Here is a 26,910-nt window from a genome sequence, read left to right as displayed (position 1 = left end):
ATCATCTTGTCTTCAAGATGGCACCTTGTCTTCTTTTCACCATCAAGTCATCTAGTCCTTCCCTCTATCACCCCTTCCCTACTCAATCCTGCTTTCTTCCCTCATAACTCTTTTTTTACTCTTTGACCCATGCTCTCTCAATCTCTCTCCTCCTCTCTGCCTTCCTCCATCCCTCTATTACTCTTTCGTCCTCTCTCCCTCTCCATCTCTTCCCCCCCTTTCCTTTCCTCTGCTCTCTTCTGTTTGATGGTGACACTTTCCTCTGTTATGGCTGTCTGTGAACAGAGGACACACTGATGACCCACACAACTTGACAGCAAAACTAAATCATCCACTTCTACCATTTTTATTTCCATCTCCCAGCATTCGCTATCATGCGGTATTTCACTCACACACACACACATGCACACGACCTGCAGGATGTCAAGCAATGTGGTTTCTAGTTATAGTATTGTGCCAGAGGCGAGGCTTTGGATTGGCCTGACCGGCACTGGCCCACCTAGATTGCTAGTGCTGACCCAAAAAAATCAGTTTTGAAAAATGAAAATGAAAGCGACACTAATTTGTTGTGTGCTATCGCTGTGTGTCTTGACTAATCAGAAACATGTAAAACCGGTGGTCATAGATTCCCGTGATATGATGACACAGGCTGCCGGTTCTGCTGACAGTTAGCTGTCCAGACCAGAGATAAACATGGCAAAGCTCATTATTACATTTTTGTCCATGATGTCTGATACACTACCAGCAGTAAGCTAAAGTTGAAGAAAGGCTGTTTCAACCTGTATTATGTGTGGACATTTATGTAGATGGAAAAATGTGTGCTCTTTTGGACTATGTTTAAATATGCTTCTCTGTTTTTGTGGTGTTTGTGCTGATCCTCCATTGGAGCCGAGCTAGACCGGTATATTGACCATGCTGAGTGCAGAGTCGCACCTGATAATGTGATGTTTGTTGACTGAGCAATTCAACAAGTCAATTTCCTTATTTTGTTGATCTCTCTCTCTCTCTCTCTCTCTCTCTCTCTCTCTCTCTCTCTCTCTCTCTCTCTCTCTCCCTCTTTCCCCATCTAATAGCCTATTTGCCACCATTAAATGTGTTTCTGCAGTTTGTGTAGCGAAGCAGTGTTCAGTGCATAAGAAACACTGCAGATCTAGCAGCCTAAGTGGATGTGTTGTGGATGTTCTTGACATTAAATGGGCTTCTCTGGATGGAAGAAATGCCACTTGTTTTTTGGTCAGATTTATCCTTTGATATTCAAATTGTGCAATATGAATGCATTTTCACGTAAACATCTCAGGGATTTTTGTATCTTTTATGGGGCTAAGTTGTGGCCCACTCTCCTTTGCTATATGGCCCAGCTAATCATGTTGTGCTGACTCTTAACAGCAAGAATACATGAAGCACACTGGAGAGAAATGAACTGCAGCCAGAATTCAACCCTTGTACCAGTGTGTTCATGCTGACTGGTTTAATGTCAACCAATAGATCCACCTTCTATGGCTTACCAGGCTCAGTGACCTTTACTGGCTCAGTAGCACCACCATAAAACATCCATTAATGGTTGGAAATGGATCCTATAGCAACAGTGAGCCTGGTCTCCTGAAATTTCATGAAATGTGCACGATGTCTTAAAAGGCAAATACTCTGTGCACAAAAGTGAGGCAAATACATGTTCCCACCATGAAAGGTATGTGGAGGAGTAACAACTAAAATAGGCAGTGGTTTGACACTGAAATAACACGGTGGAAATTACATTTGCCTCATACCAAGAGGTTTTCCAGTATGAGTCAAGTTTTCATTTTTAGTTAAAGTTTTTCTTGTTTAACCATGACCAAAATCTTACCTTAACCTTAACCAAATTGTTTTAGTTGCCTAACCTTAACCCTAACCTTAACCAAAGCCTTTTGTACTTGCCTAAACTTAACTGTTAGCTAACCTTTTCACAGGTGAACAGATGAAAATAGTGTGTCCAATTTGTGCTATTGTCACATACAGTAATTCATGGTGGAGGAATGTAATGTTCGCATAATTTGTTTGCTACCACACCTATTCTGCATTTCAGAGTTTGTGCTCATTTCATGAGACTGTGTTGCATCAGTACGTCCCTGGCAATTGTCAAGTGAGAGAAGATACACTTTTCCCACCCAGATTTTCCCAGCTGGTCAGAGGATTTAACCAGCATCCCTCCTGTCAAACTCTATCCTTCTGGCTACCAGCACTTTCACATCACCTGCTACTATGACCTGCTCTCTCATGCCTTTTTTCTGCTTTTATATCCATACTGCTATAAAAGATAAAGGAACAGATAAGTTGCCTTTACCTGGGGCAACCTTCCAGTTTTAATCTCACCTCTGCGACCTCCATATGAAAGAGGTAGTAAAGGGCTTCTCTGTGTTTGTGCTGAAGCGTTGTAACCTTCAGGCTTCTGCCATCTCCTGTCTGAGCTGCAGCCACTGTGTTGTTCTGTGGTAATAGGTTGTTGTACCACAGTCTGACCTGTGTGTCCTTACAGCAACATATCAGTGTTGCTTTACCAGTTGCTCTACTATCAGTTGTATCCTCCTGTAATAGCTTCTATCTTTTTTCCAGCCCCATGTTTTATATTGAATAGTAACCAGAGCCTAATAAGATGCAAGCCTGCCATCCCAAGCTGTGTTTCTCTTTCATTGTATTTGCTGTCTTTTTTCTCTTTGTCTCCTCTTCCCTCGCTGGTCATTAATTTGATTTTCTGTAGAATAGGGGGAAGAAGGATGACGATGAAGAGGAAGCTGTCTTTACAGGTAACAGCAGATGGGGATAAAATTTCCTGCTGAGAGGAGAGGAGGGGGGATGAGATCCACATAAAGAATAGAAAAACAGGTGAGATCAAACGATAGCGGTCCCCTTCTATATCTATTCAGAAGATGACCTATTGATTTCTCTGTTTCTACGGTCTAGGTATCTAGGTGTTTGTTTCTATCTGCGTAATCTTATGTCTTTGTGGGTAATCCCTTTTGCAGAAAGGTTGTTTCTTTGTGTGCACGTGTATAAAAGTTATCTCTCAGTGTGTGATAAGAGACTATAGAAGATCTAACTCTGAGCCGTAGGTAGAGTTTATCACTGCCTCTAAATCTGGCACACAGGGGATTCACAGCACATAACAGATCCTGCCAGACTCTCCTCCTCACCTGCTGAATTCTCTCTTTCCTCTGCCTCCCTTACCCTCTCTCTCTATGTTAGTCACTTTGTTTCTGACAGCATAATGAAATGAAGTCATAGCACTGTGTGTGAACATCTTGAGAGTCCACTCTTGGATCTTTTTACTTGAATCAGGAGCTTTTTATGCTTTCTAGAGCCTGTCTGACTCACCCGCAGTGTGTTGGTCTAATTTTAAAAAAAAATCTGAAAATGTCTGACTTGTGATAAATTTACTCTTTGGAGATAACAGGCTTTCCTCTGACAGCAGCAACATCACTTGTTGGGTTCCACATCAAATCCAGCTCTGCCGTAACAGTGTAACCCAGGTGACCTCTCCTCGGCCTTTGATGTTGGCTGGATGTCTGACATCTTTAAGCCTGGCTGACCCTGCTGTAGTGCTGAAAGACAGAGAGACGGTTAACAGGCCATTTCATCCCTGTGTGTCGTGTCCCTCTGTCTGTGTCTCTCAGTACATCAATGTTTTCAACCACAGCTTTCTGACTCATTGCCCAACAAAAGGACCTCTGGCACAGGCAGCCATGTTCTGCCTGTCCAAAACAATTTGGGTCACACCGACAGAAAGAGATAAGAGGGGTCCTTCGAGAGGAAAAGATGGAGAGAGGGAGCAGTCAAAGCAATAGAGGAGAGTCAGAGGATGAAAAAGTGGATTGTGGAGAGAGCGAATATCAAAGTGAACAAGAGATGTACTTTGTGATGTACTACTCAACACTTTAAAGCTACAGGGGTAGTGAATAGCGATATGAGAGAGGAAGCACTCAGAACAACCTCGGGCAGTCAAAGGAGGAAATAAGAGAACAGAAATAGCTCAAGAGATATACTGAATCATCTGAGAGAAACTGAATTAGGCAGAGGAGGGATAAGTGACTTCTATTGAATAGCAAAAGATTGATAGAGTTAGAGGAGAGAGGAGGAGAGAGATGGAGAACGAACAGGCAATGGAGAGAAATAAGACGGAAGTCCTCAGAGGTGAGAAAGTAGGATGACGATAGCCGGGAGAGACTGAAACGACAGTGAGGGAATGGTTGTGGAGGGAGAAGAAGACAATGAACGAAACTGTTGATGGGGGGATGAAGGAGGGATGAAGAAGTGTCAGATAGAGGGAGAGAGCGATGGAGGCTGCTGAGGTTTGTGTCTACAAAAGGGCAATATCCTACAGATTCCACTTCTGCCTGGAGAAGAATGATATTTAGGAGGTGAAGACAGATAATATTTTGCTGTTGGGATCCTTTCTCTGCTCCAGACCGGCGGAAATGAAGAACACTCTGAAATGTTATCTGTCTGCTCCTGCCAAGAGGGTCCCCATCTCTCTCTCTCTCTCTCTCTCTCTCCCTCTCACTCTCTCACACACGCACACACATGCACACACACACACACATACACAAACCACCTTGTGATACCAGTAGAAATGTCAGCTTGGCGCCAGATAAATGTTATTTGTCCACTCCTCAGCTGCAATCTGTTACCTGGCCTCCACTATTTTAGCTGCAACAGCTTGACATTCTCAAACCATAATTATGAAATACAGGAGATTCACCCCAGTGTGTAAGTGGTTGTGCATGTCTGTGTGTATCTGTGTGTCCGTGCATGCTTCTGTACATAAACAGTTTGCAGTTATTATTTCTGCATTTTTGCTTGCTCTTAATTGAAAACACCAAACTGACATAATTCATTACAGATTGCATTTAGAAGTTGATTTGCCTCTTTGGAATCTTGAATCTATTGGACTTTTTTCAGCATGTAGAAGACAGGCTAATATCTGGAACAAACAGGGGTATGGCAATTTGACTCCTTCTAGAAAATGAATACATGTCAGTGTTAATTATATTCCTACATTTGATATGCCAAAAATGAACCCTTTTGACTGGCTGGCATGGCATAATACAGAGAATGTCGCTCATTCTTCTTGGCTTATTATGAATTTAAGGCTTATTATGGACAAAAGCAACAGAAGGAAAGACAATGTCAATCATATAGAGGAGAGAGAGAGAGAAAGAGGGAGACAGCTCGAGACAGTAATCTTCTTGATCTGTCTGCCAGTCTACCTTGTCTCTGGATAGTGGCATATACAGTATAGTGGCATTAAGGTGATAGGCAACATTGATCCGACTTTCTCTCCAGTCCACAGAGGCAGATCAAAGAGTCTACTAAGTATTTGGTACCATCAGCACAATAGGTAAGACTGCGTCTGTGTTGGTTTGCTGTGGACTAGAATGACAATAAATGATAAGGAGATGATAAAATTGATAAACTTGAAGTCCTTAGTGGTTATGCGATAAAACGTTTTGAAGGACACAATGTCTGTATAAACTAGGCCAAAATTGCTCTCAACATCCCAGCTATCATCACATAGTGTATGCTATCATTATAACCTTTCACTATACTCCATTCTCTCACACACACACACACACACACAAACACACACACAGCCACAGACAAGGTTGATCCATAGAGGTGTATTAAATGGGTGGAATGCCATTCTTATGTTCATTTCTCTTTATTTATCTGACAGTTAAGTCCTGTAAGGTTATTAGGGAATGGCAGACCTCCCAACTAACCTTTGTTTTATGTAATTGTCATTGCTACATCCAGTATAGGAAGGCGCTATAATTTATTGGGCATCTTAGACAAGGTAATTAGAATTTGTCTTTTTGCATATCACTCAAGCATGGTACTCATACATATGTATTTCTTCAGGGAGGACAGAGTGCAGGATCACCCACAGAGCAGGACGCATGGAGCAGTTAGGGGCTATTAGTGGGGATAGAGAACACAGTAGATTTAATACAATTCATCCTGTAGTTGCTAGAATTCACCCTGCTGTTGGTGCTGGGGTTCGAACTGGCAACCGGCATTTTTCCATTTTTTCCTTGCATTTAATTTACAGTTTTTCAAAATTGTTTACACACTAAAATTGGAACTTCAGATACAATCACTGAAACCTGAAACTCATGTATCAAATCCCTAAACCAAGTCTGCAAAACTACAAGCATATTTTCTGCTTTTCACTCAGTTTGCAATTCTCTATCACACTTTTTGCAAAACACTACACACAATAATGTGTAGTTTTCTCTCGTTCTCTACCTTAGGCACAACATTCAAAAACTAAAATCACGTGTTCATTTGGAAGCACTGCCATCCCAAATGCTTAAATTCATTTACCAATTGGCAACATCCACTCATCACACATATAAACACTAATATCTGAATTGTTCACTCAGAAATCAGAGCTTTAGCACTATAAAAAAGGCCACAGGTGAGCTCTCCTGTTTTTGAGAACAATCGAAACCTATGTTGCAGTGAGAGCTAGAGGAAGAGGACAAAGAGGACAAGGAGAACAGTTATCTCAGATGAGATCAGGGTCACTTTGGTTCACCATGTGGTCCACATGGGCTGAGCATGAGGGAGGCTGGGCAGAGAGTTCAGTCCAACCTGAGCTTCACTGCTGCTTCCATCATCCAGACATTCAGAAATAGGACTACAGTATACTATAAAGAACAGTAGCATGGTGTAGAGAGTAGGCTGCATGCCTGTTATGCTTCTCTATCAACATGCTACTGTTCTTTATAGTATACTATAGTCCTACATATCACTAGGCCTGTGCTACTCAGTGATGGTTGGCCAATGTTACAGTAATGTGTCATTTCATATTGAAAAATAGAAATATTCTTGTACCATAACCAATCACATCATGTTTTTAGATCTTCTGCAGAACTGAGAGACGACCAGTCTGTGTGAACACGGCTTTTTTTTTTTTACAGAAAACCTTTTTTTTTCTGTTTTTTTCCTACTGCATTGTGTTTTGTATGTAGAACACTTCACATATCCAACACATTCAAGTGTTGAAATAAAGTATTCGTGATTGAAATAAAGTATTTTATATTACTGTATACTGTAACAGTCTTTTACAACATGCTACTGTGCATGAATGTACCTCTGAACATGCAAAAGGCATAAGTCTACTGATGAGATATTCCGAGTTTTCCGATAAGCACATCAGTGTGTAGTCAGTTGTTAGAAAGATGTATTCATTTGATGGTTGTGTGTGTCATTTTACTGCAAAATAGCGATTTGAAAAGAGATAAAATGGTTTTGAATGCAGTGTTTCATTTTGCCAGTGATTTGTGGAGTTTTCCTTTTTGTGTTAGTGGTTTTGTGTTTTGTGTTAAGAGTTTTGAGAAAATGAGCCCTAGTTTCAGAAAATGCGTGTAAGCAATTGTGAAAAACTGTAATGCAACAAAACTCAAAGCTTTATTCACATCTTGTATTTCTAAGCTGATCTGACTGTTTAAAAGCTTGAATCTCTCGGACTTTCGCTGCGATGTAAGAAGCTGCCCTGATTGTGAAGCAAGTGTCAGTGGAATGTTAACAGCCTCCCTCTGGAATATTAATACATTATTTTCTATCTAGTATGCCAAGAGTGATATTGTTTGGCTGTCTCGGTGTGAGGCGGAGAACACTGCCTGTTCTTCCAGGCTTATTAGGCCTTCCACAAAAGAAACAAAAAGAGAGAACATGTCAGTCACATACAGCATACACAGGGAGAGAGAAAGAGAGAGAGAGAGAGGTCTTCTTAATTGGCAGTCAGACCTTGTCAATGTTTGAAGGAATGAATGATTTGCTAAGCAGTAAAAGAGACTAATTTGGATTGACAATATCAGCAAATATGAGACAGATTTGAGGGAGTGTGCTGATCTGCCTGTTGACCTTGTCTTTAAACAGCGGCTCATGTACTGCAGTAGCATTAACATGATACACAGTATTGACCCGGCTCTCTATTAAGTTGCCCAGAGGGACAGTGTGTGGTCAGAGAGTCCGCTTAATGTCCGTTTGACATCGCTACTAAATCATATCCAGCTGTCCCTCCCTCTCAAATGACTCGACGTTGCATGTTGTCACCTCCACTTGCCTTTTACACTCAGGAGGTCTCTCACTCCAGGACATCGGTTGATGCTTTGTATTGCTTTGTTTCGCCTGTTATACCCCAGCTGAGGCAGAGCTATGGGAACTTTAATGTGTTTCCATCAATCACAACGTGGACACAATATCTCCCCCTGCTTTTCTCTTCCTCCCCTCTCTCTCTCTATACAGTATATATATACAGTATATATTCCTCTTTCTCTCTCTCCCCAGTGTGACTCCTACATTTTCTTCACCTGCTGCCATTTCTATCTGTTTATCACCTAGTGCTGCTAATCAAAGGAGACTTTCTATCACTCTGGGAGAACAAGGTGTGTGTGTGTGTGTGTAGCCTGCAGTGACACAGAGCTCCACAGCCTGGCCTCCAGACTGAAGGACTGGTTCGGAGTTCTCCACCTCGACGCCAACAGAGACCTGAAATCCTCTGACAGCTTCGACTCCGCCGCAGGACGTGAGTACAACTCCCCCGAGTTAGTGTGTGCGTGTGTGTGTGTGTGTGTGTGTGTGTGTGTGAGGGTATATGTGTGTGTTTGTGTTTGTGTGTGCGTATGTGTCCTGCTCTTCTTTTCTGTTGAACAGCTGCTCTTTCCAATCCTCTTGAGGACTGGTGGTGATGTTGACAGTGGCTCTGCTCTGTTCTCTGTAAAGTCAACATGTTTCAACACAGCTCAGCTCTACCAACACACTCACACACACTCACACACTCAGTTACAAGCTACTTAAAAAAGATGAAAATGGAAGAGGTCTGTACAGTGTTCTGCAATTTCATTCATTCAATTTCATTTCAATGAGTGTCTCTGTCTCTATTGTCTCCTCCAGGCTTTGACACCAGCATCCTGCCCATCTGTAAGGACTCTCTGGGCTGGATGTTCAACAAGCTGGACATGAACTTCGACCTCCTGCTGGACCAATCAGAGCTGAGCGCCATCTACCTGGACAAGTATGAGCTGTGCATGAAGCCCCTCTTCAACTCCTGTGACTCCTTCAAAGACGGCAAGCTGTCCAACAACGAGTGGTGCTACTGCTTCCAGAAGCCTGAGGGTGAGGAGGGGGAACGAGGGAGGAAGGAGGGAAAGTTGAGAGAGAAATAACTGAAAACAAGAGTTGTGCCATTGCCTCCAGAAGTTGATAACGGAGGGATGGAGGGAAAGAGAGTGAGGGGAGAAATTAAGGAGGGAGAGCTGAAATGAACGAGGGAGAAACTGATGGAAATGCAAATGATGCGACCGCCCTCAGCATACCGATGATGAGAGTTGCGGCAAGATTGATGGACAGAGGGAGGGAAAAGAAAGAGGTGTAGAGGAACTAAGGTCGGGGCGAAGAGAAGAGAGAGGGAGGAAGGGGTTGGCAGAGGGAGAAACCGATGGAGAGATGAGGGTATGGAGGAAAAGAGGGAGAGATTAATGGCAGCAGGAGGAAGGCTGAATAGAGGGTTGTTGTGAAGGGTGCAGGGGATAAATCAAGGAGAGGGTGGAGAGGTGGATGGAAGAGAAAAGGGAAGAGTTCAGAATGAAGGCTGATCAGAAAATGTCACACAAGGGGAAAAACTCTTTGTCCCTGGTCTTCCCTGTCAGTAGGATTCAGACTCATAGGTCAGTCTGGTAGAGTGACAGCTGTCAAGCACTCACCCCTGTGTGTTTTATGCGGTTTAACAAGGCAAAGAGAATCTATAACACACACACACGTACACACACACACTCGCACACACACAGGGGCAAACTTTTGACATTTTGTACACTAGTCCTCTGTCCCCGTTGGCCAGACAGTCATTTATTGTGGAGTATAGTGTTCTAAGTCACAACAAAACATTGCTTGGGAAATGGGTTTTGACAGGGTCGCATGAAGGTGTGTGTGTGTGTGTGTGTGTGTTATTGAAAGTGACTGGTCCCCTTTAGGCAGGATGTATGGCCGTTGTCCTGCAGCCTTCACAGTGGTAATTGATTGTGGGTCTCAGTCTGTGAATATAAAGAACTTTGGTCACAACTACAGGAGGAACTTTTACTTCATCTGACTATAACATACAATGGCTTTTAATTGTGTTCTATCCTTTTCACTCTTTGTTTCCATCTTTTCTCTTTAACTACCCTTTCCATCTTATATCCCTCCTTCCGTTGTTGCTTTCTAGCTCCATCTCCTCCTCTTTTCTCCTCCTCTCTCTCTCTCTAGGCTCCTATATTCCTCGTTGTACTGAGGAAGGCTACTTCAAGCCGACCCAGTGCCACGGCAGCACTGGTCAGTGTTGGTGTGTGGACAAATATGGAAACGAGATCACCGGCAAGACCACAGCACACACACACACACACACACATTTCTACACATTTGTAAAGTAACACCAACCATCCATTGTGATGATTACCTGCAGAACAATGTGACTATTTAAGCTTTTATTGTCTTTCTGATTGGCCCTTTGTCTGATTTTCTTCTGTCTTGATTTTCTGTCAGACTTATGTAGTCACATCTTTTATTTAACCAACGTCTAATATTCAGATATCTAAATAACACATAATGCAATCAGCTGGCTTCAAATTTCTTAGAAATAATTATGTCATGGTTTAAGCAGACCGCCTGGCTTAGACTCATGCTCAAAGACTTGAGGCTTCACTCCGACTTGACCCTCAGAGACTTGGACTTGCATTAAATGACTTGTGAGCATCTCTGTTTGCAATTTTATTTTTAGTTTTGAATCTGTATAAAGCGGCACTTTGAGTGTCTTTTAAACCGATGTATACCTGTGACAGTTCCGACGGTTATTGGCAATATGTTACGTCATATCCACCTCTGATGCTGTTATGTCTCAACAGAAAAATATCACACACATCTTTCCCTACCTTGAAAGTGACAAAGTATTTGTATGAATTTGTAAGTATGAATGATCAATATCTCTTGCTTGCTCACATTATTTGCACTACACATGATATGGTTTGCCTTTGTGAGGCTGAGATGCCTTTCAGTAGAACAAAGAAAGCCTTTCACCAACTATGACCTTTTCAAAACCTTGACAAAGCAGCCGCCCTCTTAAGAGACCCACATAAAGGGAAACAGCAGAACATGTTCTTATCTCTTGACTTTGATAAAGAAGACACATAAAGGCAGCGGCGCCTGGCTGCCAGAAAGGATATTAAATCTTAATGAGGGTTGTTTGTAAAAGAGTTAGGTGTCTGTGCCCTCTGAACTTGAGTGAGCAACTCCTTACATACAAGTTAAACTTTGATTCAAGAGTCTGCTCCTCATGGATTTACTAATTTACTTTTGAATTATTTCTGTTTAACTCTTCTTTTTCTGTTGCTTTACAGTATCTTCCTTTAGTTCCTCTTAATCCTTACCTACCCAGATGATAGGGAGAACCGCAGACATCCCCAAGCAATTACTATCCATACTGTGCACAGTAATTTCTATGCATACTAAATGTACACATTAAGTATAATCCATACTACTGTAACAGAAGTATATGCAGAATGTGAAAAATGTTAACATGCTCCCTAACAAAGCATGACTTCCTACATTCAAGTCACATTAACACATTAACTTTTTTCAACATTGCATCAGAAATAAAGTGTAGAATTTCAACAGGAGGTCAAGCAGAAGTGACATTATGCAGGGCTTGACTGATGGGCTGCAGTTGGTTCAGCACCAGACAAATGAAGAGCAAAAACCAATAGGAATTTGGCACAGGAGTAATAGTGAACTCTTTCTAAATTGGTTTTGTCTCACCTGACTGCACATCTAAAAAGTCGCAATTAAATTTATCAGCCGTCACCAGCAGTGAAGCCAGTGGAACCATGTGTGTGCCATTCAATTTATTTCGAATGGGACTACTCTTGGTAATTGGGTGTGATTGCAGGAGATGCCTTGGGCTGCTGTTGCCGGCAAAGTGTTAATGAGAATGGCATAATCTGGAGAGTTGCTGTTTCTGCGAATCTGAGTTGTGGTGTCATGTTGAAACGAGCGGTCCACACACACACACACACACACACACACACACACAGACACACACACACACACCCTCTTCATGCAAGTGACCCTGATGCAGTTTGCCTCATCTGTCTCACAGGGCGAGCCCTCTTGCCTCGGGGAAACTGGTAGGTGGCTGACTGGTGCAGGTGCAGCCAAGCATGAAAGAGGGTGTGAGCGAAAGAGGTGGACTATGACAGACTGGAGTGAGATGATCTCTGCTTATTTTAATGATTCTGTCCTGCATGATTAGACAGGTATATTTAAATTAAAGAGACCTGTTCACAGTGGCCACCTTTGATGAACAACTGTATTGACAATCGGCAGGAGGACACACTGGCTTTGTTCTGGGCCACATTTATCCATGATGATGTACCATTTACTAGATCTTAGGTTTAACACTAATACAAAACTATCATATGTTATGTCTGATATGTCTGACTGCTTATTCCATAACGTGTTAGACAGCCATTGGCCATCTGTCTGCAATGTTTGCAGACCGGGGGTCTCTTGGTGAACATCCGTACATTATCAATATATCATTCTTATCATACATTTCTGCCCAGCTGCTTGTCTAAGCTTTAGTCATCTTCCGTCTGGACTGCTGAAACGTCCTCCTCAGCACCTACAACTCGTTCAGAATGCTACAGCCCGCCTTGTCTTCAATCTCCCAAATTCTCCCAACTCACCCCACCTTTGCACTTCCTTCTCTTGCTCCCTGTGGCTGCTTGTATTGAATTAGAAGTCGTAGGCTGCTATGGGAGGCCCAGCCCACGCTCTGTGCTCTGCCGCTAAATTGTATCCGCTCCTCTTTATCTCCCCCCTCTTCTCAGATATCCTCTACTCTAATATGCACTTGTGCTAAATGAAGTAAAAAAAAGCTTTCTACCTCTCATTAGCTCCAGTTTCCTATTTCTTTTCCAAGCAATTGTCTCTTGCATGATCATTCTGTGGTCACAGGAATACTCTCAGGGTATTATGGCTCTGATCCTTGCACGGCTTACTACTAGTAATAATAATTCACTTTATTTGTATAGCACTTTTATAACAAAAAATGGTTACGAAGTGCTTTACAAAACAAATGAGGTAAGTAAATACAATAAAAGAGTAGATAAAAAAGGAAACAAAGACAATAAGATTAAAAAAATCAAATAAAATAGGAGACAGACAAGATTACAGCAGAGATAAAACAGGACATAAAAAGAACATAAAAATGCTTTCCTGCATAAGTGTGCTTTGAGAAGTGATTTAAAAGATGATACAGATCTGGCTAGCCTGAGCTCCTCCAGCAGGGCGATCCAAAGCCTGGGAGCTCTGACAGTAAAGGCCTGGTCACCGTTTGTTCCTAGGAAGAACCGGTAGAGTCCTGTCAGTAGACCTCAGGCTGGTTCATAAGGGGTTCCTATATGTTCCCATATGTCGCTTGGAGCCAAACCCTGCTGTGCCTTCAAAGTTATCAGTAAAATCTTAGAATCAATTTTAAACCTAAGGTAACCATGTAGAGCTGCTACAGTGGAGGTGATATGATCCCATCTTCTTGATTTGGTTAAGAGCCTTGCTGCTGCCCCCCATTACTTCTCCAGCAATAATGGGGGGCAGCAGAGATTACTGTAATTCCCTGCATTACTGCTCAAGCAGAAATGGGGAGAAAATTGCAGTACTCTAAACGTGAAGGCATGGATAGCTGAAGGGAGCAAGACGGAACAACCCTCTTAACCTGATCATTAAAACAGAGGTCTGAATCAAATAATGTACTGCCCAAATTCTTGGCTACATGCTTAATGTTATTGGGCATGTTACCAAAACTGACTGCAATCTAGTTGATTGCTGTAAAGGTCCGCCTGAGTGTCATTTGTATAACAGTGAAAATGAATATTATGTTTATGAACAATCTCTCCAAGTAGAAGCAAATTAAAGGATAATGATAGAGGGCCTAGGATTGACCCTTGTGGAACGTTATATTTCAGATGAGCCGTGAAACAAGTGGAGCTACACAGAGAAAGTTCACAAAATAATATTTAAACCAACTCAGAGCTAGTTCTGTGAATCCCACACACTTTTCCAGGCTATTAAGCAATATATCATGGTCAACAATGTCAAAAGCTGCACTAAGCTCTAGGAGAATCAAGACTGAACAGTCACCTCTATCAGCAGCAAGGATGAGGTCATTAGTAACCCTCAGGAGGGCAGCGCCTGTGCTGTGGAGGGCTCTAAAGCCTGACTGAAATTTTATAAAAATTCTGTTTCAACACATGAATGATATTACATAAGAGAAGATTACTTTTTCTAGAACCTTGGCTAAACAAATGGCAATTTGGAGATAGGTCTGTAATTGCTGAGAGCAAGAGGATCCAGATTTTTTTTTCAGGAGAGGTTAGACAATAACATGTTTAAAATAAGAGGAAACCAGTAGCGCGAGAGCTATTTATGATAGCTAAAATGTTTGGGCTAATGGTATCAAGGACCTCCTTCAGCAATTTGGTTGGGACAATACCCAAGGAGCAAGATGAGTATTTCATGTGAGAAAATGACTCAAGGGAAATTTGCTGGAAAGTGATAAAAGATGAAGAGCAACCTGTAGATGCAAATACAACACCTCCGGGAGGGAGAATCTGACACCTAATATTCTCTGCCTTATCAGATAAATATGAAATATGCCAGAAATCCCTCACACCTTTCTGGGGAAGCCTCAATAATAAGTGTTGAGGAGGGGGAGGGGGATGGGACTGACTCAATCATATTGAGAAAAACTGGAGTTGTTCCAGTTTTTGGAGATTACATCAGCCTCGTTGATCGTGTAAGTTATGGGATGCTGTGAAAATTCATCAAATACTAAACAAAACTGAAAGACACACAGCAGAAACAATTATATATGCTTATAGACTATCATTAAAGCAGCGCCTGAGAGCTGACAGCCAGCTATTATCCCATTTAATGCAATAGACATATGTTCGTGGGTGTAATGTTAATGTGCTTTTGACTGTTTTTTTTTTCTGTTGCTCGAGAAACTTGCCCTTAAGCAAAACATAATAACTATCCTCAGATATGGGAGTGACGATTCTTATATGCTCTCCTAACAAGACAGCTGTCAATTTCAACGACACATTATTCAGGTGTTATCACAACATCGCTGTCTGTGTGAGGGCACCAGTATGTGACCGCGAGGAGGATGAAGAGAGGAGGAGGAGGAGGGCAAGAGGTGTGCATCAGCCAAGCCAATATATCCTTTCCCGGGACACACCACACCGTTTCAACACACCTATCCGTTGTATACAGAGATCACAGTGGGGAAAATATAGGCCGAATAAAGAAATAAAATACAGAAGATGAAAATAAATTAGATCATATTAAATAGTATAAGCCTAATAAACCTTAAAATCATCAAACTTTGCAATGAGTCCTGCAGGTTTGTTTTTTTCTTTCTCAAGACGGACTTAGAGTTCGAGGACTGGTCAGAGCCGGTTGTTATCTACGATCATTTTTAAGTGCGTCTTAAGATAAGCTTTTCGGAAACACCTCACCAACTAAAGCTTCGTAAGATGGACGCTACGATCATAGTCTTGCTTTTGGGAAACCGGGTCCAGAAAAGCATGCCGCCCTCACTTCCCTCGCTTCCCGATGCCTTATATGATCTTTTAAAATGTCTAGATTGATTTGACTATACTGTTGGTGGCATGTGATATAGTGGTCCAGGACTTTACGTCTATTCTACTGTTGTGTTGTACTGTTGTGCTTACTTTAAGTAGCTCTGGAAAAGCTAAAATGCCTAAGATGAGAATGTTTCAGCACCACGGACAGCGCTTGTCAGTCTGCCTCTTGGCTGTATCTGACTACAAATTTTATCTTCACATTGAGTGGAGGTGGGGCAGAGCAGAGCCAAATACATTAGACCACAGACCCCCATTTGATAACATTTTTCTTAATTGATATTACCATAGGTGAGGAGATAACAGCGGGGAGAAGGACACCTATGGTCAAAACAGTCATCTTTTCGAATATATCATTACGGTAATTTCTAGTAGCCTAAGTGAAATAATGGTGAAATTAAAGTATTCCTCATTTCGCTGGCCCTTGAACCCTCTTAAGGGCCTCTCAAGGTCCACGGCGCTGTTAGACTAGATCCAGCCTGTGAAATGCCTCTAGTGCCAAAACATTTGTCAAAGCTTTACACGTTCTGGTGAGCACTGCAGTCCACCCGAGTTCCTCTGTGAATAATTTTCATCTAGTATGTAAAGCAGCCAACAATTAATTAATAGGCTGCCGACCTACTGTAGTGTCTTCAGAGGCGCCTCCTTTCCACAGCGCACTGTCACCTGGAAATCTCCATACAAACGGAGTCGCGTATTCCCGTGTGAATGCACCATTCCCTCCGTTGTAAATCAATGACACACCAACTGCGCACGAGGGAGGGAGAGAGAGCGCGCGCGAGAGAGAGAGAGAGAGCGAGAGAGAGGGCGAGAGAGAGAAAGAGAGGGAGGCGGAGTCTGGTGACCGAAGAGGAGGAGAAAGCTACCGGTCCGTCCGCTGCTCTCGGTCGCTTTCAGCCTTACAAAGCAGTCGGGAACTACCGGAGGTCCGGGGGCTTACTGGACTTACTTTCCCCCGGGAACTGGACACCAACTATCCCAGGTAGGTGAGCTGCGGACGGTTTGTATTAGTGAGCTGCGACGTTGAGAGTAGCCTACATTAATTGGATAGAGAAGACTTGACGCCTGCATTTCGACTTTGACTATCATTTCTATAACGAAAGCAGACGAGACCCAGGCAAGTGTAACTGTGTTAGCGGCTATTAATTGCCCGGAAAAAGGAGGAGGAGACGCAGTTTGACAAAAGGAACACTCTGCTTTGCCCCACCTAATCTGACCATGAACAGTCCTTATGACGATGCTGGTAGTGTTAACAGTTCTGATACATTGTGAGTTATGTCATAAAGTGGCCTCTGTGTTACTTGGTTGTCTTGTTTCTACAGTTTAGCAGCATCATCCTCTATTGTTTCACTTTCTCTCGGTCTGTATGTCAGTCTATCCTCCTCTCATTTCCCCCCTCTTTCTTTGTCTTTACTTCCAGAAGATGTTCTTTCTGCTACCTGTCGTGGCTCTCCTGCTGAGCACGGGAACGGCGGTCTCCGGTAACAGTAACGACAAATGGCTGAGCACCGTGGCTCAGTACGAGAAGGACAGATCCTGGAACAGATTCAGAGATGTGAGTTTCAGACAGTCGACATACTGTAGATTCTTCAATAGGGGCAGCGTTTTGGCTTGGGTCTCCTGTCGGGTATAGGCTTGTGTAGCCTATTGGTTGCACTCTGGGAGGTTTGTGTGTGCGTGTGAGCGCGGGAGGGGAGGGGAGGGGGAGTGTTGTTAATCCAGTGAGTGGGAACTCAGCAGGTAGAAGGGCAGATTAGAGAGAGGCTCTGGGCTCTACACCGAGTACTCATTAACTGAGTCAGTCAGCCACATCTTTACTAATAGGACTCGGATGAAGGTCCGGTAATGGTAGCCTATTTCTTAATGAATTTTACCCTGGTATTGGCATGTCAGTGGTTTTCCCCTGTCACTGTGATTACCAAACATATAAAGGCTACGGTGTATATACAGTGTAATGTAGTGTGAACAGTATTTCACACAGTTTCTAGGCCAAATACTCAGTACCAAGGCAATGTGGATTTAGCATTGGTAGTCAATAATCAGTCAGTTCTAACATCAATCTCATTCATCTCAGCTGTAATACTTCTAACAGTCACATGGTCAGTTTAATGGCCTGGTCACATGGTCATATTAAACTGTTAGCAGCAGCCTCTACAATAATGGATGTCAAGGTAACTATCACCCCACTGATACACACTCACACACACACTCACACACACAGAGACATAGACATACCTACCTTTCTCTTTCACATATTCTTTTTTTTTTTATTATTATTTTGCATTGTGCATTGAACAGTGTTAACCGTGTTAGTTCCACAATCCTGCTCCATGGTAATCTTGAAGAAGATTATAGGAATAACAGGCAAACCAGTTCCAGAAGCCCAGAATTTAATTTAAGTAAGTGCTGCTTGATGGATCATACATATACTGAATTTACAGGCGGACCCTAACAAATCATAAGGTGTCTTAAGCCCTGTTTTGCAATGTATATTTATGTAGGAGCAAGGCAACATATCCTTGGAATAATTTGCAAATGAGTTTGACGTGATGTTCTCTCCTCCGCAAGCACAGAAAGAGTGGATTGCACATATGACTTGGGATGCTGGGAATCTTGCCATATAATGCAGAATTTCGTCGCATAGAACCACAAGTTGTAGGTTTCACAGAAGGTGCAGCAACATAAAACAATACGATAGGAGTAGGACTATATCATATTCTGAATGAGTTATAATGTTTGTGAGTCATTACGTTTGGTTTCTTCCATTTGACCAAGAGAACCCTGCCTAACCACATTGTTAGTGAATGGGCAGCATTATAAGTCTTTAGCTCACTGCTAAGTTAACAAACTCGCCAGGGGATTCAGTAGTCAGTGAAGTGATGCTAGCAGTGCTTGTGCTGCCCTCCCATATTCACTACTAGAGCTGTGATGTGAGAGTACTAGCCATGTCTGTATACACACTGTATACATCTCTCTCTCTCTCTCTCTCTCTCCTCTCTTCTATCCAGCCAGCCTGCCATGTTTCGCTCTCTATTATGCATTTGTGTTTGAGTGTGTGTACGTGCATGTTTTCACTCAAACTGCAAGAGAGAGATCTCCTTGACTAAACCCAGTCACACAAGAATATACATATTTAGGAGTGTGCACTCCATGTCTGCATGGTCTGTGCTCATATGAATAGTTTAATTGTCAAAGTTTGGGTGGCGCACCTCAGAATGCTAAAGCTCCCATAAGGTGAGGTCTAGCAGAGGTAGCTCAGCTGAAACAGTGGTAGTAGCAGTAGTAGAAGTAAATGGCTGGAACACTCGTAGTAGTAGTAGTGGTAGTAGTAGTGGTAGGAGGTAATAGCTGGAACACTCGTAGTAGTATTCCTAGTTACAGTAACAGAAGTTGGTAACTGGTGCAGTGTTTCATCTTCAGGAGTATTAATAAATCTACCTGTTTCAATGGCTAGTGGTAAAGTACCTGACCGTAACTGTGCACAAAGAGATCTATGACTTCTAGGTAAGTTTAACAAAACATAAGGTTCTGTAATATGAGTGTTCTTGATTTGACAGTATGTCCTTAATTTAGGTTTATACCAGTAGTAGTAGTAACAGTAGTAGAAGTTAATAGGTGGAACAGTGGTTAACAGCAGCATTAGTGCTAACAGTTTTGCCAGTTTGTAGGCAACATGTCAGTGTCTTTTCTCTAGAATAAAGTTAGCATTAGAATAGAGAAGAAGTCAGGCTTACTTAGCAATGGCCATGGAGCACTAATGTGGAGCTAAAATGATCCCCACTGAAAGCACCAATGTCCTAACTGTCTCTGCCTGGTACTGGTGATGCATTCAGACCAGATTCACTATTTGAACAAAACACTGGAGATGGTCAGATGCTCTAGTGATTGATCCGTCACTAGGTGATGGGCATTATATGTCTCCTCCTCAGGCAGATAAGCAAGCAACAGCATCTGTTAGGGTGAGTGAGTGTGAGGATGCTTTCCTAAAGTGTTTTCCATAGACATAATTTGAGTAGATGGGCCTTGACTATTGCAATTTCTAAGCTTATTAACTTAATTCCCCAGCCCCTGTGGACAAATGTGTTTATAGGCAGTCAAGTATTTGTGCTGTAAAGTACCATTTGCAATGTAATATCACACTGACAGTTTAATGGCCATTGAATCAGATGAACATTGTACTCCACAGACTGCTTACACCAAAATCAGAAAATCTAATGTGGCCTCTACAGCGAACAGAGTGAAATGGATTATTTTGAACCAGTGTTGTTGCAAATGGGCAGAATGATTTGAAAGTGAAGGAGAATGATAGAATAGATTGTATTGCTATGGGGCACTAAAACATTATAGAAAACATAGGCAATAATAGGGTATTGATATCAGTATAGTATAGAATAGATTGTATGGCTTTATGGTAACACTGTATTGACCTTTTGGAAAGGAGTGACTATGGAGAAGCTGTGTTACTTGTTGAGCCTCAGCCGAGGTCAACCAGGGGGAAACTGACCCCACAACCTTCAGGCCAGAGTCAAGTACGGCTCTCCGCAGGGGACAATCTTCCTGTGGCGGCCTACTGTGCCGTCACCAGCAGAGAGAGTTGGGTCAATCTGTCACAGCTCATGCATGACTGTCTAAAAATAGGTGGCAGGCCCCCACCCAGAGCAGCTGTTACTGCACTCAGCTCTGCTTTTTACACTGGCTATGTAATTAGAAATGTCCCTCTTTAATAGGGAACAGTGTGTATGCCGATATCAGAGAGGAGATACACCAGAACTGTATATGTGTATGTGGTTACCATATAGTGTTTGTCATTGAATGTGCATATTTGAGAAAGCAGAGACAGTTAGAACAAGTTAGACCAAGTTAGTTAGTCTCCTCTCTTCTCCTCTCCTCTCCGTCAGTCTCTATATAGTCATGGTGACAGACTGTTGTTTCCAATCAGGCAACCTTGCTTTGATCCTCAAGAGGCAGAAAAGCTGTTTTGTTGTTTTCTGAGCCCATTGTTTCCTTTCTCCTTTGTCATCGTCTTTTCTCTCCCCCTGTCTTTCCCTCCCTCCTTCTTTCTGAAGTGTTGACAGAGAGAAGTCTTTATTTTCCCCATTAAGTCCTAATACAATAAATAATGCAATTATTATTGTAATAATATTATTGTAAATAATAATTATTATTAAAAATAATTATTATTGTATGTGTGTTTGTGTGTGTGTGTGTGTGTATCTGTCTGTCTGTTTGTCTACCTGTGTCTCTCTCTCTCTCTCTCTCTCTCTCTCTCTCTGTCTGTCTGTCTGTGTGTGTGTGTGTGTGTGAAGGTGACTCCTAGGTTTTGTCTTGTCTAAGCTGTTCCTCTGGAGCACATCCAGCTCCTCCCTCTGAGGTTTACAACCAGCCAATCAGAACACACACACACACGCACCAACAATTCCTCCCTCTGTGTACAGGGCTCTTCCGATATTACTGTCCAGAAAGTTAAGACTCGGCTCAGCTTATCATTCTTTCTTTTCTCTTTTCCATCTCCACCACTCCTCTCCTCTGTATCTCATCTCATCTCGTCTTCCTCCTCTCTCTCTCTCTCTCTCTCTCTCTCTCTCTCTCTCTCTCTCTCTCTCCCCTCTCTCTCTCCTGGCTCTTCCGTCACTCGTTTCATGCTCCACTAATTACTGATGAAACAGTACCATGTCATATAGACCTGCTCTCACTCTCTCTCTCTGCCTCTCTCTTTTTCTCTCTTTTTCTGTTGCACTGCCTTTGTTTCTTACTGTCTATTTCCTGTCTTCTCTCTCTCTCCTTCAATTAACAACTCTGATCAACTCTGATCCCCTTGAAAATGCTAATTATATTCTTCACAGTAGAAGACTCTGTTTTTGTGTGTGTGTGTGTGTGTGTGTGTGTGTGTGTGTGTGCGTGTGTGCGTGTGTGTGTCAGTGGGATGTGCTTTTGTAGCTATCCAGATATGAGATATTAGAGACTACAAGCTAACGCGCATATCGTCAGATGTGTCATGGCTGTGTCAGCAGTTCAAGCTCTCAGTTCTCTTTGCCATTGGCAAATTTCTGTCTGTTTGTGTATTTGGCACTGATATGGAGCTCTCCTGCTAAGCTCTTAATACTTTTAATGAGCTGGTTTTTCATGTTAGAGCCATGATGACTAGTGTATATCACACATACACACAGATACTACAGAGAACAAGGGAAAATGCCCTGCGGCCACTAACCACTGGAGACTAACTTATTCATAATATAATTTTATAGTATTCTCTATTCATTTATGTACTATTACAATGACAAATATCGCTTTATATTCTCTTTTAAAACTACTATAAGATTTTTGTTTGCAGTGTTCATAGATCATCATTACAGTGTCGTACGGTGCTGTCTTCTTTATGGCTTCTAGCCGCCCTGATTGTATTTCTTTCATATTTCATCTTCTTGGTGACTGCTGTTAGCCATTACAAGAAAATCTACATTATGCTAATGGCAGGCAGCCAGCAATATTATCTATGGCTTCAACCTATAGGGTTCCTGCTGACATCTTGGCTGAGTGACGCAATCACCCAGATATTCAGAGTGCTGTTCGTGTCCAAGGACAAATCCACAGCAATCACTCTGCAGCAGCATAGAACAGAACAGAACCGCTGTGTAGATTGATATGACTATAAACACAGTTGAAACATGGTGTATTTCGTGTTTGTATGTGTATGTACAAGCACAAGCATGTATGGTTGTGTGTGTATTATACATGCATAACATGTTTGGGATCACCATGTGTGTATCCGTGTAAAAACTTTGATGTGTGTGTGTGTTAATCAGATGTTCGTCCCTCAGGCTTTGGCTCGTTCTGTATCTCTCCATATGCCGGCGTTAGCTTTGTCTCCCTCTAATCTATATTTTCTACCTGGTGAATCAGTGCGCTGCATTATGAATGGAGATGAGCCACAGCAGCCCTGTTTGCTTCAGTGGATGACAGAGCCAGCAGCACGGACAAGTGTCACTACATTCACCATTCATATGACTGATGATGCCGTTCTCCACACATAACCCACTTAGCTCCAGGCAGCCATTTCTCTTCTTGCAATACTTTGGAATACACGAAAATAGACAATACAAAAACTATTAATCCAGAGAGAGTTTAAAATCAATTACTTTAGAAGTGGGGCAAGTAATACAATCTTCCCTTTAGCCAATTTATCTCCATTCTCTCTTTTTTGTCTCGGTCACATCATTTCTCTCACTGTTCTGTTTTGGTCCCTCTTTCTTTGCATCCCATTCCTTTGTCTCTTTCCCCCGTCCAGTCAGTGAACCTGAACAACTCTTTCCCAATGAAATCAATGAACCAAGCATCCATTCTGATCATAATGACAATGAATGTTAGTCCAACATCTTGGACTTGTAATGTGTACGTGAACATTTACATGTCAATGAGCTGTACATTATATCATCTCCAAAAGATAATCCCAGGTATTGTCACAGTCCTATTATCTATCTTTTCCAGTTCACTCTCTGTTTAGCTAGTGCAGCATTAGGAGGTGAGACTATCTTGAATGTTCACAAATACAGACCGAATTATCACAATGCATAGAAATTATATATTTCAATGTTGTAATTGGTGTCAATAATACATTTCTGCCCTCTGCTGTTTGAATATTGGTGCTGTCTTCCATTCTTCTGTTTCTTTGTTTCATTTAGGATTAATTATTCACAGCTTTACTTTTGGCTTTGTTTGTAGACTGATGGAATGATGTTAGCTTTTTGGTAATGATGAATGTGCTCACAGACACTCTAAAATGCGTGCGCACACACACACACACACATGCACAGTCATGGGAAGGCAATCAATGGAAATGTCAAGGTGAGACAGAGACAGCCATTTCTCATTGTTATTCTGTTTGTTTATCACACACGGCTATTCCTCTCCTTCATCCAAGGCCAATGTTACCTTCTTTTTACCTTCCCATAATCAATGTTGCAGGCCCTGTCAGTAATCCAGCACAGAGCCCCTCCCACGGAGGGATGATGTGTGGCATAGCTTCATGCGGTGTGTGTTTGCTTTCTCTAAGCCGCTGGGTGTGTCTGTCAAGGAGCTCAATCTGAATGAAGAAAACTGAATTTGAATTGAGAAAACTGAATGTGAAATTATAATTAAGTTAAATTCAATAATAATCACATTAGTTTTCTTTTCATTGCGTTCTTTCTCAAGTACCTTACAAATTAGATTTTTGAATCTACTTATTCAAAAAATATTTTTTTGCAATGCTGTTTAAATACATTTTCTACTGGTACTATTCTCTTTCCATACCAGTGGCTGCAGAGGTTTCCAGTGTTGTTGGATGTGTTGAAGTTGATGCTGAACTGTGTTGGGCTCTGCAAGCCTGCCGCGCTCTACACTCACAAGCAAAATGCCCAGGTCTCTTACTTCTCTTATGTGATGTTTACGGCCTCTAGAACCATGTCATATTGAATTGGCCATTATCTCATTTCCTTCCCAAAGGCAGGGATACACTTACTGTGTCTGTGTGTGTGTGCGTGTGTGAGAGAGAGAGAGAGAGAGAGAGAGGGAGAGATGCCCTGTCTCTGCTTCAATAATTCAAAAGGTTTCTGCTACTGCAGCTCTGTGTTGCTCCCGGGTGTGTCTGTGGTGAGAGAGGATATGAGAGAGAGAGTGACAGATGGGGTGAGGGAAGAGAGAGGTTGAAACAAAGATATGGTAGATCTGTACCTTGTAGCTCTTTGGGTCTTCCCATATTCTTCTCTGCATCATTTTGTAGTTTTCTGAAGCTAAGTATCTCCCTGATGCAGTGAATGACAGATGGACTCCTGGGACTGTAGGCACTAGCAGCTAGATCTAAATCCTGAGGTGTTGAATGAATACTGCATGTAAAGTCATGGACTCGGTGTGTCTGGACAGTAAAACCAGTAGCCCTCTGGGTAATGTAGTCAGACAGCATTAGTTTCTCCACAGACTGTGAAGCTGTCCCTTTGTAGAGCTGTTTAGATCACAGCAGAGTTATAGTTCATCTAGTATGTAATTTATCTGCAGTGTTTTTGCTCCTAGAGTGGTGCAGAATAGAGCCTTATCAGTCCTATAACAGCTTTTTTATTTCTATAATCTATACTGTGTTTTGTCTCACTTTGGTAGTGTAGCACAGAAAAGCCTTATCATTGTCTCTCCCTGGACTACAAGCTCTGGTCTCCAGACATTATATTTCAGCACCATGGACAGCTCCATGTTGTTGCTTGCTGCCTTGGCTGCAGAATACAGTTTGGTGTTGTGATTGGCTACAGTGTTGGTGGGTCTCAGAGTGCATACATTCACTCACTTCAGTTTGACAATCCGTGGGCAAAAACAAGGTGAAGAAAAAAAAAATGTATTTGTTTTTTTTTATTTTACGATTTTACGATTCCCCATCAGAATCTTATTAAGAAAACACAGCCACTTTCATTGAGTGTCAGTGAATTACTGACCTCAGCCTTACCTTTTTCACCAATCAGATGCCACTCTGCGTCGTGGTAACAGCTGGCTGGACGTCCTGTCTCTCACTGACCTCCAGCCCTCTGTGTGTGTGTGTGTGTGACAGAGAGAGAGAGAGAGAGAGAGACTGATGGCTAATATGTGGACCTGCAACAGATGGTCTTTCATCCCCTGGTCTTGTGTAAACCATCACTCACACATAAATGTGTCTCGGAGAAGCTACCATTTAAAGGTCATGTCTGTCCAAAGTTACAACTCTTTTTTAAAATTCTGCAGCCCTGCTTGGAGATATTACTAAACACTATAGTTATCTTGAAAAATATAAAATGAATTATTGCCATCTACACTCATTATTTAGCAAGATATCTACACCAATGACTACAGTAACACGGAGACTGCAAATGGACTATCGATCTCTCCAACTTCTTCTACACTAATTGGTTGCCCAAGACACAGCATAGATAAATGTTTCTCCACTCCATATTGGAAAAACAGATTCTACTTTGCCATATCACACATCATATCGTATATGTGTGTGCATATCCAATGGTTAAGGCTAGAACCTTTGATTCTTTTATAAACTGATTTGATGAGATCTGTATTGTGAATCTCCCACCTGTGGCATTCTTTTAACAGGGAATCATTTAATCATTTATCCATTACCACCTGGTGTGTGGATGAAATGCATGCATCGGACTTTTCTGATGGAATCAATCATTTCCACAGAGCTATCAGGCTAAAATTCCTCTGATATGTGAATTTTCAAAATGGTCACCAAGGTTCAACTGGATTTCAGTTTGAGTCGATTGAGGCTGATTGGGTCACTGCAGTTCAACTAAAATGTTTAGCCTATATGAGGTTGTTTGACAGGTTACCAGGGTGTATATAAATGGTCCTAAATTGCATTTGCCTTGGAAAAAAACAACAAAAAAATATACTGCAGTCAAAAATATGGTAGGCTATTTTGTAGTCCTCCCCTCTCTCCAATGACTGTCGACCTGATGGCACATTAAACCAGAAAAAATGGGCACCAAACTGAAAGGTGGAGGGCCAGCACCTCAGCAGAGGAGCTGGCTGTGGAGAACACCTGGGGGCCTCGTTTTACATTTAGAGTCACAGAAAAGTCCACCTCATTAACTCCGTTAGCCTCTAGCTTCCACGCTCACCAATATGAGTTGGCTCTTAATATTGTGATAGAGGTTTGTCTTAATTTGTTGAAATGCACTTTGTGAATGTGGGTAGTAATTAATTCATGTATTGCAGGAGGAAGTGAGTCGTGAAATGACTTGCATGCATTGTGACTGACAAAAATGTAAATGATTTAAAAGTACAAAATGCAGCAGTTGACAAAAAAAACAGGGTTAGAAAAATTCCTGAAATGAATAAAAGGTGATCTATTAAACTTAATTCTTGGTGTTGGTTCGCAGTAACACTAGCTGCACTAAAAGCAAAATTTGATGATAAGTTAAGGTTAATCGCATTAAACCTGCTCACGGCTCAAAGCTTATTGTAACATAACTGGCATCCATTCAACCTTGCTTCATGAAATTGCTTGAAATTATCTGAGAAATTAAGCTTACTGCTAAATCTTGTTTCATGAAATACCTCTCTGTACAAAACAGAAGGTTACTTCCTAAGGTCGAGGTTCAATTTCATGTGCTAAAAAAATTCAAGGATTAAGTGGCATTTCACTCCAATATGTCTCATATCTGTCTCAGAGTAAATAATAAAGATT

The 26,910-nt window shown here is 41.9% G+C and overlaps 1 protein-coding gene across 1 annotated transcript in view; it reads left to right on the top strand.

The window, feature by feature from the left end:
• Window positions 1-17,136: 17,136 nt before the first annotated feature.
• The window catches only part of LOC139923588 (testican-1-like), an 82,328-nt gene continuing 72,554 nt past the window's right edge, over window positions 17,137-26,910 (top strand). Inside the window, exon 1 of the mRNA XM_078289218.1 lies at window positions 17,137-17,268. Coding sequence (XP_078145344.1) covers window positions 17,137-17,268 — 132 coding nt within the window. The remainder of the gene's footprint in view (window positions 17,269-26,910) is intronic.

This window comes from Centroberyx gerrardi, chromosome 16, assembly GCF_048128805.1.
Source record: "Centroberyx gerrardi isolate f3 chromosome 16, fCenGer3.hap1.cur.20231027, whole genome shotgun sequence".
Taxonomy (NCBI): Eukaryota; Metazoa; Chordata; class Actinopteri; order Beryciformes; family Berycidae; genus Centroberyx; species Centroberyx gerrardi.
This window is presented reverse-complemented; position numbering and strand designations above follow the sequence as displayed.